The 13,732-nt window shown below is 39.7% G+C and overlaps 1 protein-coding gene across 1 annotated transcript in view; it reads right to left on the bottom strand.

The window, feature by feature from the left end:
• Positions 1-13,732, bottom strand: part of LOC104523348 (TLE family member 4, transcriptional corepressor) — a gene marked incomplete at its 5' end in the record, with an annotated part of 96,523 nt that overhangs the window by 63,172 nt on the left and 19,619 nt on the right. The window contains one exon of the mRNA XM_029084475.1: positions 3,521-3,583. Coding sequence (XP_028940308.1) covers positions 3,521-3,583 — 63 coding nt within the window. The remainder of the gene's footprint in view (positions 1-3,520; positions 3,584-13,732) is intronic.

Genomic DNA, 13,732 nt, shown 5'->3' with positions numbered 1-13,732 from the left:
TTTCCTATCAAAACCAGAAGCTCATATTTCTTGGTGCTGTTTTTTACAGCCTGCCTAAGTCAGAGTCAATATAAAAACAAGGTACCACTTGACTGCATATTTAGGCAGGTTGGGAACTTTATTTTCAATATATGCTTAGATGATGTACAGCACAGTAAAACTGACTGAAGCCTAGAGAATTTCATGATTACCCTCTGAAACAAAGCAGACACTAGTACACTGCAGGGTGATGTATTATAATTGCATCCTTTTCACAAGATCTCTAGCGATTTTGGCCACAATTTCTTACTTCTAAGTGAGTTATCGCAAGCCATTGATTCCTTACAAAGTTAACAAGCAATAAGGCAAGTTAACCTGGTGCTATTATGAGGCAATAATGTTGCCACCAGTGCATGTAACCACTGTATTTTGTTCATTTTTCCCTCAGGCACAATACAAAGGAGCCCGATCACATTTTTTAGCCCCTATTCGACAATTAGACTGTACGCAAAATGCATAAACAGCAAAAAGACACTGCAATTCCATTCTCAATCTAGATGATGAAACAAAGAGACTTCCATTAAGACACTCTCTTTTTAAAGGCACAAATTACATAGAAACCAAAAGTAGCAGAATACTCAAATCTGGAGATCAGTTCTCTTTCGCCTCATCAGCATATGCCAACATAAACTGATTTAAATAAATGTGTCTACTAACAAAGGCCAAACAAGTACCAAAATTTTCCTAACCCCAATGTGAAAACTATCACGATCAGTGGCACTGCCAAGGCACATGAAGAGAATTTTGTGCTTCCTCTTTCAATCTCTCTGCTGTCTAGTCCCTCTCCCCTCTTGCTAGGTGAACTAAAAAGCTCACTTGAAACACACATGCATACACCAGCTTTTTGGAAGTGCTCCCTTTTGTCTTTGTCAAGGCATGTAAAAATGATGAATTTTTGAATTTTTTTACTTCTCCATCTCCTCTGTAGCCCAAAGAGCTTTTACACCATGCAACATGCACAGAGGAGGAGCTGTAAGACTTAGTAAATGAGACATGCAAACAGGTGAAGGAAACTTTGTGGGCTACAGATTTAAAAAGCAGAGGCTCACTAGCACAGAAGCCGTACAAAAGCTTGTTTTCAGATCTAAAACTGCTTAACTCAAAGCTCTGATCTAAAGCCTAACACAGCAAACAGCAGTCATTAAGCACACTGACGCTGGTGTGCTTAAGCCCCTACTGGGTGGTACTGTACTCATGACAGAAGTGGTACAACATCATTTTCTAATTTACAATCTGGATCATCTCAGTTGTCTACTTACATAGTTCTTATAACTAATGTATTAATGACAAGCTACTGCAATGGCTAGGTCCAGAATTACTTTAAAATTGTTCTCCATATCTAGCTTGATGGCCTGGAGGTTGTTAAATGGTGATCCAAGGACCTTGGCTTATAATTCACAAGTTACTGCATGTGAGCACCACATGGGAAATTCTCTTCAATGGAAGAAAAGAAAGAAGTACAACTGCAGCCTTCACAGTGCCTTCTCCCTCTAAGGCAGGGATTTAAAATGTATCAATACCAGCTTTCAGGAGAATGACTCCAGAGTGATTTAGCTCCAGGGACAGAAGAGCACAATGTACAGAGAGCACAGAAAAAGGAGAGAGCCCATGCTCACCTGAGTGGGATGCCACTAACATCAAAGCTCAAAAACCTACAGCTTTTGCTTCTTCTTTTTCTTTTTCTCCCCCCTCCCCTCCCCCCTCCCCCGTGCCACCTGAGCATGTAGAGGGGGGTGGAGGCTAGGATTCCCAAAATCAAAGGCCAAAATCTGTCAGTTACTCTGAATCAAACATGTCTTTCTTCAAGTGTACTCTAAATCCATGTAATCCCTTTGCTTGTCTAATTGGCAAGAAACACCTACTCCAAGAAAGCACATGGGCTATGTTTGTGGAAGCAGAGCAAGTAGAGCAGCATGACTTACTTGTGTACAGTAAACAAGTTTTGTTTAGCATTTCAGCTGAAAATAGCAGTTCCAGTAGTAATACACCAGTACAAAGTTTCTAAACACGACATCACATACTCTAGAGAAGATGCTTCTGTCATGGAAATGCTGATCCCATGTCTTAACCAAGATCACAGTTTTGCCTGCCAATTACTAATCCCTGCCTTTGTTTCAAAATCATGTCATTTTAGTGCTCACTTCAGCATAAGTATGAATCAGCTTTACACCTTGTTTTTATATGCTGTGCTACTCCTGCACAGCAGATAAAACCCTGTAACTAGATGTATAGAGATATTGTAGCAGTCAAAGAACAAAATCAACAGCTACTTATTTTAGATCCTTGCAGGACTTGAATTCTGGTCCCCCAGCAATGTAACTAGATCATTCCACATCATTTAGTTTCCAAAAATCCATCCTTATAAGCAGAGAGTACAGCAGCACTCATGAACATTGTCAGGTTCTAGTTTTAATAGTGTTATTCTCATTTCAAACAAACAAAGATGAACAAGCTCATGCACGCATACAGTGTATTAGTCTGATGCTAGTTTTGAGCACACAGCATCTCATTTGCAGCGGGATGAGCATCTTTCTTGAAAAGCAATGGCAATTTATAGAGCAACTGAAAAAGGTTGGAGAAAGAGTCACAACATGTTCTTAGGCACAATGTTTTACAGATGCCATGCACAGAAATACACCTTCCAGCCTTGACTTCTCAGCTACTGATTCTACTCAAATGAAACCATGTGTTAAATAGACACATGCCAGCCTGCACCGGCGGACCCCAGTCTCCAGTCCCTTCCCTCCAATGGGGTGGGCAGGGAAAGCCATTAAGCACCCAAGGCCTCCATTCATTTTACTTCACGCATGCCTGTGGCTCCAAGGCTCCTCTGCTACCTCCCACCAATTCCCCCAAAGCCCAGTTCTCCTGAAAGTATCTACAATGCACTCAAGATAATACCAGCAAATCATAATTTGGATAAAATTAGTGCTTAAAGAAATTAGCTCACGGTGAGTTTCAATCTTCTGTCTATATTCCCCAAATACACAGAAGACATAAAAGGATTTAAAGTAAGAAGTAATCTGGCATGCAGAGAGAAAAAAAGGCAGGAAAAATGCTGCATTTGTATGCCAACTGTGTTGAACACCACTACTCGATACACCAAAATATAAATTTCTGCTGAACTTTAATGCCCACTGCCAATAATGTAGCACAAATCATGCCCTTCTAGCTGCCCCCTGATTTCAGACTGACAAATTCACAATTGTGAGAAAACTGCACTGTACATGAGAACAAAATATTTAAACAACTAAAATTTTGCTCACCATTTTACAACACATTCCATTTCATAAATATATTTAGATGATATTATAATGGACTTGGAAAAGATAATGAAGTTCTAGTGATAACAGCACTGTGGAAAGTCATCTACAAGAACTAAGATATTTGTAAGGAAACAGTCTCAAAAAAAAGTCCCACTTTTGTAATAGCTATGACGAGGCAATTGTTTAGATCAGCACCAGTACAAACAACTACCTACCTCTTGGGACAGGAAGGGAATGACTTGTGCACATATAGCATTCAGCCTCTTGACAATTTCTGCCTGCAAGTGACAAGAAGAAAGAAGTTCAATTACATAAATTCTCAGATGCAATTGTCACCCATGAACACAGAAGATAACATTTGTTTGGTTTTTTTTCATCTCTAGTCATCCTCTGCTCAGAATAGATTACGAAAATAAAAAAAGGATTTGGACACCAATTCAACAATACCTAGGAAGCTAATAATTTCTGGCCAAAAAGTTTTCCTTAAAAAATACAGTTTAGAACTGACACAAAGAGAAGTTGATTCTGCTTATGCAATCGAAGGCATTTTAAGAAAAAATATTCAGGAGCTGTTAACAAAGAAGATAAACACAATATCATGTATGAAACTAAACTCTTCCCTGAGAGGCAAATAGAAGGAACATTTCAAATTACAGCAATACCACTGTAAGCAAAGGGAACAAACAAACCAGTTACTTCTATACTAACATTGCATATCATGAGAACATTAGCAACACAATATACAATTTCACTGATAATCATTCTACCACTTATTTTAGAAAGGGATACTGCAGTTCTGTATCGTATTTATGCTGTTATCAAACCTGAAGTTAACAGTAGTTACTTTTGTGTTGCAATTGTGATCAGAAATTAATAATATACAATGTTTAGTTCCCATACTGGAGATCAATTCTTATTCTGTATATTTAATCTGCAAATCTCAATGGAGATGGAAGAGATATGGAGACACAACACAAGAATTACAGCTTCAGAAACAGAATATTTAAAGCCACATAGTCTTTCTTACAATAAATCATAACTTGCTTATAATAAATTGTAACCAGGATTAGTTCTTCATTATACGGTAGGGCAGAATGCTCTTCCTCTTGCAAAGTCACTAACTGTATGATGCAGACATACAAACTTGTGCAATTTATGCTTCCCTCTTTTAACAGCAATCCTTCCAGCCTTTTTGCTATGCTGTCTTTTAAATTGCAAACACTTAGAAAAGAACCTATAGAACAGAAAGGCTCAGAATTAGCAGTAAAAAAAGTCAGAGCCACATATGAAATAAATCTGGGTTCAAGGAATACCACAGTTACCTGAGCAGAAGACATGGTATGCAAGAGGTAAGGGCACATGTGAAACTAACTCTGCCCCCTTGTGCATGCTGCCATACACTCAAGTTAACACGCCCTACTTTGCAATACAATTTCTTAATTTCTCTGAAATCCATAAGCTCCCGTGGGTAATTTATATAGCAATTTCTATGTTACACAGCCCAGTATCTTCTCACTGGCCTTCAGTGTTTATGCAAGTCCTCATGTCATTAAAGTTATAGATTACATATACATTTTTTACATTCATCTACTATGCCTTTTCTGTTTATTCAGCAGCGTAAGTACCTTAAAGGGCACTTGAGAACATGTACTGTTCACCACAAAGCTACACTACCAGTTAATTGCAAAGGTCTGTATGTGCCTACAATATCAGCTATCCCATAACATAAAACTTAAAATACCCCTTTAAATAGACAATGTTCACTGTCCTTGTTGACACAGAGAGTTACAAACTGCTTGTCACACAGAGCAGTAGAGGGAATGACAAGATGTGTGCATCTAATCTTCAGCCAGAGAAGATGCATGATCTAATACAGCATTCTTAGGAAACAATATTTGATTAAGGAATTGTAGACCATAACATAATGTACAGCTGCAAAGTACCTGTGCTGTAGTGGTTCAAGTACTGTTTGGTAGTTTGCAAATTTTGGGTCCCAGCCATGCTGCTGTATTTTTTTAAAGGAATATCCGGAGTGTCTTTCAGCCAAAGAGAAACCAACACATCCTGCTCTTTGAGGCTTTTCCGTATGAAGAGAAAACCCTAAACTGCCACTATCCTGACATGAGCTGAAGCCCCTCTGACCTGTCATTTACATATGTCTTAGTTAAAAAAGGCATGTGACACTTTCCTCCACTGCAAAACAACTCCTCCTACCCATCTTTAAAATGCCTGTCGCAACCTTACCCACCCCCTGCATGGCTGCTGTGGAGAGCCTTTGCCTTGGCCATGCTCAGCAGAAGACCACTCTTCTACCACAGCTGTGTTTGCTGGATGTCTCTACTGCACTGCTTAGGAACTGAGAATAAAACTGTCTCAAAGTGCTACGCAGAAGCTCAGCATGTAATTTTAAAAGGCTTGTAGATTCATAGATTTTAAGGCCAGAAGGGACTGTTAAAATTGCCTTATCTGACCTCTTGAGTAACAGAGGCTGTAAAACTTCAACGACTTCTCCATCAAACCTGTAAAATCTAGTTCAGCTAGAATACAGCTTAGTCAACAAAAATCATTTTATTCAACTCACTTTAAGGCATTTCTTCTCAATTAAGGTACTCAACTCCAGCTATTTCAAGCTATTTCAGCTATGATGTTTTTCTTTTGATCACTTTCCTCCCCCCTCCCCAACAGAAGAAGTTATGTTTCTCTTCTACTGCTCTGCTGGCCAAAAAGTGGTTGAAACATATTTTCTCAGTATTTATACAAAAATTCACCTCCGGCAGATTCTGAGCCTGGGAAACGTTAAGCTAAAAAGCTTCTTCCAAAAAGCTGTAAGTAAGTAACTAAAAACAGGTGACTAAATATGAACAGTTACACAACTGTAATAGACCTCTTGGTATCAATCCCACTGGCGTGCAGAACAGTGAGTCTTTTCATGCTGTAAGCAGGAACGTGAGCTGATGGAGACAGCACCCAGCTCAACCTACGAAGAAGAAAAAGAGCTTGCCAACAGCTTCAGGAGATGCTGAGACATTCCTTAGCAGCATTTCTCAGCTAGGTAAGGGGCCTGCTAGGCCAGTCACAACAAAGCTGAGAAGCCCTTGCTATGCCAAAGCAAGTGTTTACATGATTTCCTCATTATAACAGTCTTCACTTCCCCTAACAATGAGCATCCCCAGTTGCATGGTTGTGTGTACAGTTATGTTTTATCACCCCCAACACCTGGGCAGCAAGGAGACAGCCCAGCTGAGCAGCAGTGGATTGCAGAGGCACAGCACAACTGAGACTCAGCCTGCCTACCTTTGGAGACCACAGGCAGCAGGAAGGCATGAAGGAAAACACTGCATATGTGTGCAAATGATGAGAAGGATATTACACATTCTGTACCAAAAAAATCTTAAACCAGACATTTTCACATAGTAAATACAAAGTACCCTCTGCCTTGACACTGCAGCTATTTTTGTAATTAACTGTACAGGGTAATATCACAGCAACAAGCTTAGCTGTTTACAACAAAACATACAAGAGGAGGAGTTAGCTGCCTGAAGCTAACTAAGGTGGGTTTCTTGCAATGCCACCCTACAACTTGCTGGTTTAGTTATAGATGACGTATGTTAGCATCTCAGTAGATCTGCTCCTACTGCCATGGGAGAGGGCCTTGGAAACTTGTTCTTCTCTGCATGAGGTACAAAGTCAGTCACAAAATAAAACATAAGTCCACTTGACATTTCTAGGCTCATACACATTTTTAAAACTCTACATTTAAAAAACAGTTCAAGATCTTCTACTTTCTCATAGGTGTCAGGCCAGTGGGTTTTTCATTATCAATCTAATTGGCAAGAGAAGGAAAAAGTATGGTTCCATAAAATCAGGCAGACAGTTCCTCACATAGAAAGCCAAAGTTGCCTCAGAAACTCGGTTCCTTTCACAGTCATTTAATTTTGCCTCTTTGTCCCATGGGACCAGGCTTTAGAGAGGTATCATTTATTTACAGGCCTTTGAACTGGGCTTCAGCTATCGGCCAATAATACTGTGGACACACACACACACTTCTTATGGCCCACGATTTGAAACCAAGTCTAATCTGATGGCACAGTGCCCGAACTCCTTTTCCAGCATAGCCATTACAGGATGTAGGTTATTGCTGTTGTCACCACTGATATTTGTCATTGTAATGTAATTAGGGCCCTAAAATGATGCATTACAGCCCTTGGCACAGCTTCTATTAAAATCTTTTCTTCTGCTCACTGAACTGCGACCTGCTTTCTGATGAATAACAGACAGACAGCTTTAGGGTGAGGAGCAGATTCATCCAAGAAGTATCTTTCTGCTCTGGAAATTAATTAAATAAATAAATAGCACACGGCGTATTTGAATTTCATCTGACCACTTGAAATTCTGATTGCATCTGATGAATCTTTCTTAGGACAATATATTCCCAGCCTGTGAATCACATGGTTAATCAGGGCTCTAATCTGCTATCCATCAGCCTATGCCAGCACTGTAACTTCCAATCAAATTTACAGGTTATGTGGGTCACGCATCCCTGAACAACTACATTCATGGATATCCCATTTAAACCAGCACAGATTCTGAAATGCTGTTGTTAGGGTTACTGAATGTTATAATACTATTCAAAGCTTTATGAAACCTCCTGATAAACAGCTGCTAAATTATTGCCTGTGGATACAGTGTGATGCTCTGAAATAGCATTAATGGCCCAATAAAAGGGCAATTGTTCATGCCAAAATATAAAAAGGATAGCTTCTGCTGCCATAGTTTGTCAAATAAGTTTACAAACACCGACACTTCCATTACTTCTTTCCCTAAACACAAAAGATGTTTGGTTTTGCATAAACACACCAGCATGGAACCAGAAAAGATGAAGGAGAGAGAGGTAGGGAGGGCTTGGGCTGGAATAGTCTTCTTACTTATCTAATACCAGCTTGAATTGTTTGCATCCTTTGGGAGACACCTACAAGAGACACAGTTTTGAGCTCTTTTCATAGCCACCTTCATGGCATCTTTTTTAAAAAAGAGAGGGAAATATTAAATATTTATTAACTACAATAGGAATAATTTTCCATTTTGTTATGCATATGGAGACAACAATGAAATCACTGTGCCAGAATCTGACCCAAGCAGGGTGAAGGAATGAAGGACTGTATCAGTTAAGAGCCCCTTGGCATTACTACAGGGATACAACACAAGAGTAACAGCTTAGGTCCCAGGTTCAGCCAACAAAATCTTCTTGACCAAAGCCAATGTTTAAATGGTACTTAATTATCTAAATACACCTAAAAACCTGACCTTTAAGTTCATAAGTTCCTATAAAGCATTCTGGGAAATGTTCAGAAGATGAGCTTGTGGGCAAGGCTACACTCCTGACCCAACCCCTGAGGGTGCTCAGCAAAGCTGGTCCTTGGGGCACAGCCACGGCCCCACAACTACCAGCTCTGCGCAGAGGGGAGCATGTGACAGATCATTAGACTCCTAAATCCCTTTCAAGATGGCAACGTAGAGGTTTAATTCAATTTACACTTGCCACACACAGCTAAAATAGGACATAAGCACATGGAAAAATATGGGAATGTGTTTAAGTGCTTTGATAAGTATTTCAGCATATGTCCGAATTCTTAGCACAGATGGGGACAAAAAGAGAGGCAAGAGTCATATAAACTCCAGATATTAAAATAGTCAGAAATGTTCTAATACATAGGGAGTTCAGAATCAATTTGTTACTTAAGAAAATCTCCATTTGCATTCTTTTTTGGCAGAGGGAAAAATTAGAATTGGGATTTTATTTATAGCATATAAACTTCAGGAAAATATTTCCACTATATTTCACAAAGTTCCATAGTTATTACAAACATAAAAAATTGCTGGTAAAGAATTACCACTGGAGGCTGTAGGTTTGTCGGTGGAATGGAAACAAAACTACTATATATGTATTGTTGAAATAAAACAGAATAATAAAACACTATTGGGAAACCCATTTCAGCAGCCAGTAGGAAAAAGAATATATGCAATTACACTTTCAGAAAAATAATCTGAAACAACTCTTATTTCAGGTTTAATTTGTTCTACACAGTGCAGCCTTTTGCCAAAAAGATCAATCTAGTTTATTAAGTGCTTACCAAGAACACATGCACACACCCATAATATCTAAACAGGCATTTCACAAATTAGTGAGAACAAAAAACATTATTACACAGTATGAGACATACCACAATTCTGAATAAAGCAAGCAAAAAAGCTAATCTTAGTATTTCACAGAAAATTAACTCTTCTTTCATAAAGAAGAATGTGTTTTGTTTTAATCACAGACTGTTGTCTGGAAATACTGCAAGCCTTGAATATAAAATTTCTCTTCAGCCCTAAAGGAATGGTGTTTGGAAACTGAGCCACAAAAAGTCTAGTCCTGTGGTTGAAGAGAGTGGAGGGAAAAGTTCTCTGGTGAGAAGGATACTAAACAGAAAACCTCTTCTTCACTGAGCCAATTGCTCAAGTTCAGGAGATTCAATTTGAGCAATGCACGTACAAGTTGAACGCAAGCAGGACCACCAGGCTCTGCCCCATAATCACAGGTACATTCTCCACCTCACTTTCCTATCAGCCCTCTTTACAAACATCCCAGCTATGTTTATGAATTAACTTGCAACGGGTAACTATCAAGTTTTTTGTTTATGAAATACTGTAACCTTCATAGTTACCCTTTGCAAGTTAATTCAGGTGCCTGTTTTGCACAAAATACTGCAGACAGCAACACAAGCAATATATTGGAGTGGCAGAATTTTCAAAATCAATTTTCTAACGTACATCCCGATCCATGGGCTGCTGAAGTGAACTGATAAGACGTGGCTTTTATTTAATGTCTCAAGAACCCCATGGAGCTCAACTTAGCAAGAAAGGATACATACTGAATCATTCATGATTAAAACAGTAAAAAGCAAGTCAGGTAAGGTGACATATAGACATGCTTCAAGCTTGTCACTTGAGGAAGTCAATGTTTTTTGTTAATATTGACTTCTATCAGCAAGAAGCAGAATAGAAAAGCACAGCCTGGAGATCCTCACAGGCCTTCAATTGTTCAGGCTGCCACTAGCTAGCAAGTTGCATCCTGCCCTGCCACAAGCACCTGCAAAGCATCCAGAAAAAAGGCTGTAAGGACTTGACATGGCAGAGTCTGGCGTCATTTCCCTTCCTCAAAGGTAGCAGGAAACACTTGCTCAAAAAGCAGACAGAAATGAGGAAGAAGGGGACACTGCCATGGGAGGGGCTATTTCCATCAGCAGAGCTTTGAAGTCCTCTATAAAGTACTATCCCTTCACCTACCAGCAAACATGAGCATTTCACAGCAATACTTTGTTTTGTGAAATATGGCCTCATAACATAGGGCTGAGAAGTTTCCATCCTTCTCCACCAACTGAAGGAATCTGACTATTTCATAGTTTAAGAAAATGAACAAAACGTTTTTTAAGCTTATAAACTTGTTGCATCACACTAAGGCAGCTTCAGCTCTGAGTTCAGTCTTTTGCATCTGTCTCCTAGCTGCCATTAGGTCAGAAATGCCCATTTTAATCTTTCCCATAGAAGCTGAAACACAGTAGCACTTGCAAGATCAGCACTCCTTTACTACTCAATTCCTCCCCTCATACATTGCTCTGAGGAGTCTGACCAGAGTTCTTCTGTGCTTGATGATAATAGCATAAGTCAGTCTCAGCCTGTCCTTGCAACTATATACATACAGCAGTTTTATTGCACAGTTTTAATTTAATCGGATATAGAAAGTCCCCTATTCATTTACATCACAAGTTCATACTCTGTTTCTCAGGGGTAGCAGGAAAAGTAGTCAGAAAGAAATACTGCAGATCAGTATTTTCAATGTGTACATCATGAAGAGCAAACAAAAAAAAAAAATCAAAAACAGGTGAGAGAGAGTCACAACCCATCCTCAGTAGGCTGACGTTTAACTTAGGTGTCCTTAACTGCCCTGGAAAAATGAATCTAAAAATTATGCTTTTGAAATGTACATACATGGTGTTTAGGAAAGGAGATTCTGACATACTTTTTAAATGTTACCACAAAATAAACATTAAAATTGTTTTCCCTCTACAAAATATAGCTGTCAGTGTCCACCCCTGTGTTGGGTTTATGTGAGGGTTGCATTTTTGGTAGTGGGGGAAGGGGCTATAGTGATGGCCTCTGTGAGAAGCTTTGAGAAGCTCCCCTGACTCCAAGGCAGATCTACCTCCAGACCAGGCTGAGCCAATTAGCATTGGTGAAACACCTCTGTGAATCCATATTTATGAGGGGAAGAACCAGTTTGGTAAAGGAGGGAAAGTGATCAGGAACATCAACATAAAAAAAAAAAAAAAAAAGAACATCAACAACTGGAGGAGGCACTCAGGTCAGTGAGGGGAAAAAAAATTAAAAAATAAAAGAGGGAGAGGAGGTAAATGGAGTCTCCTGCAGCCACAGAGGTTTAACAGCAGAGAAGATATCCACATGCAGCCCATGAAGGACTCTGCACTGGAGCAGGAGGCTGTGCCCAAAGGCTGCTGGTATTATGGTGGAGAGCTCACGACAAAGCAGAAGACCCCGGAGACTCACATACCAGAGTGAGAGGAGGAGGTCTGCCTGAAGTTCCCCATGCCAGAGCCAGGGGCTGCACCCGAAGAAGTCCATGACAACGTAGGAATCCCATGTTGGAACACTCTTCCTGAACTCTTTTTAGCCCTTCTCCTCATGCTGGAGAGATCGGCATATACAAACTGACTGCAACCCCCATTCCCTGTCCCCTATGTGCTGCTGGGGGAGAGGAGGTAGAGAAATCGGGAGCAAAGGGATTTGAGCCTGGGAAAAAAGGAGGGGTGGTGGGGGAAGGTGTTTTAAGATGTGGTTGTTATGTCTCACTGTCCTACTCTGATTGGTAACAAATTAAATTGTTTTTTCTTCCTCAAGTCAAGCCCATTTTGCCCATGACCATAACTGGTGAGTGAGCCGTCCCTGTCCTCATTTCAACCCATGAGCCCCTTGTTGTTACCCTGCTTCCCCATCCCACTGGAGAAGGATGGAGATGGAGTGGGTGGGCAACCACGTGGTCTGAGCTGCCGGCTGTGGCTTAAACCAGATCAACCCCTCACTTCTGATCCCCACCAGCACTTACCTTTCATTTGCAAATACACATAAACAAAGACTCAGAAGTAGCTACAGGCACCCAGTATCCTACATTCACTCTCTGTATTATGGCTACAGTGCTTTTTCTGGAGCAGTATGCTCTAAATGTTAATCACTAAGAAGCTGATCCACTATCACAGTGTGATTGTGCCACAATCTATGAAGACTATGCCAGATTTCCAGTTACATCTACAAGGTTGTACTGATCGGTCTTGAATCTTGCAGAAGACACTGCAACCAATGGTAACATGTAATAGTCTGGTAAAAAAGAAGGAAGAATATTTAGTTTCTCCAGCAAGTGTTGTGTTGTTCCAGTTTTTAATGAACAACATAAAGCTGATCAATAAACTTATAAAAGTGGCAATCAAAAGTTGCCCACAAAAACAGAAATGTGACTGCTCAACTCACTGTATTTTCTTCCAGATTTACCTGGAGGCCAGAAATCAGCCCTTCTGCACCAGGAATGAGGTTACTTCTGTTCTTCCATCCCTGGTTCCTTTGCTTACCTGCCTCAGCCCTGCAGGTCATGAAAGGTAGAGCCCATACCCTTTCTGATTCACTGATAATCACACTTGACTATGTTTGTTTCCAGAAAAGATAAATACTAGGATCAGCACACTGATCTATTCAGTGGATTTGTTAGGTCTGGTTACAAGAATTCTTACAGTGTTTAAAAACTTTGTCATGTTTCACCTTCAGTCCCTCGTCTGTTCTTCCTACCAAGCAATTTCACAAAACATGGTGAATAGCTATCAACTAGCTTAAGAAATCGAGCAAAAAATCCTGGTATTTATTTCAAGGAAAGTAGTCTACACAAAGGAAGCAACATTTTAACTCCTCTTCCATTACAACTCCCTGTTGTACTATGAAAATCAGCAATACTCAGATGAAATTTCCATAGATTAAGGTAACAGATTTTTCTATTTGACATAGTAGATAAAAATCCTTCCCCTTTTAAGCCAGTAGACAAAAGCATGACTTTAACAACACCCCAAAAGAGATTAAAGAATAGTGCAGTGGATTTTACAGCAGTGTTATAATCAAGCTTCAATTTTGGATCCTTCCAATGACACAAATTCAAGTAAGTCATGTTACTATCTCAATTTTTAAACCAAGTGAAAGTATGATAACTGTTAATTCTTTCTGAAGTCAAATAAATGTTACCTACTTCTTGGTGCTATTTTATCAAGTCTCAGCTTCTGGAATAAAGTGATCATCTGAGGATCAGATTATATTTAAGACACTTCTCATCC

This window comes from Antrostomus carolinensis, unplaced genomic scaffold, assembly GCF_000700745.2.
Source record: "Antrostomus carolinensis isolate BGI_N321 unplaced genomic scaffold, ASM70074v2 scaffold13114, whole genome shotgun sequence".
NCBI classification, from domain to species: Eukaryota; Metazoa; Chordata; class Aves; order Caprimulgiformes; family Caprimulgidae; genus Antrostomus; species Antrostomus carolinensis.
This window is presented reverse-complemented; position numbering and strand designations above follow the sequence as displayed.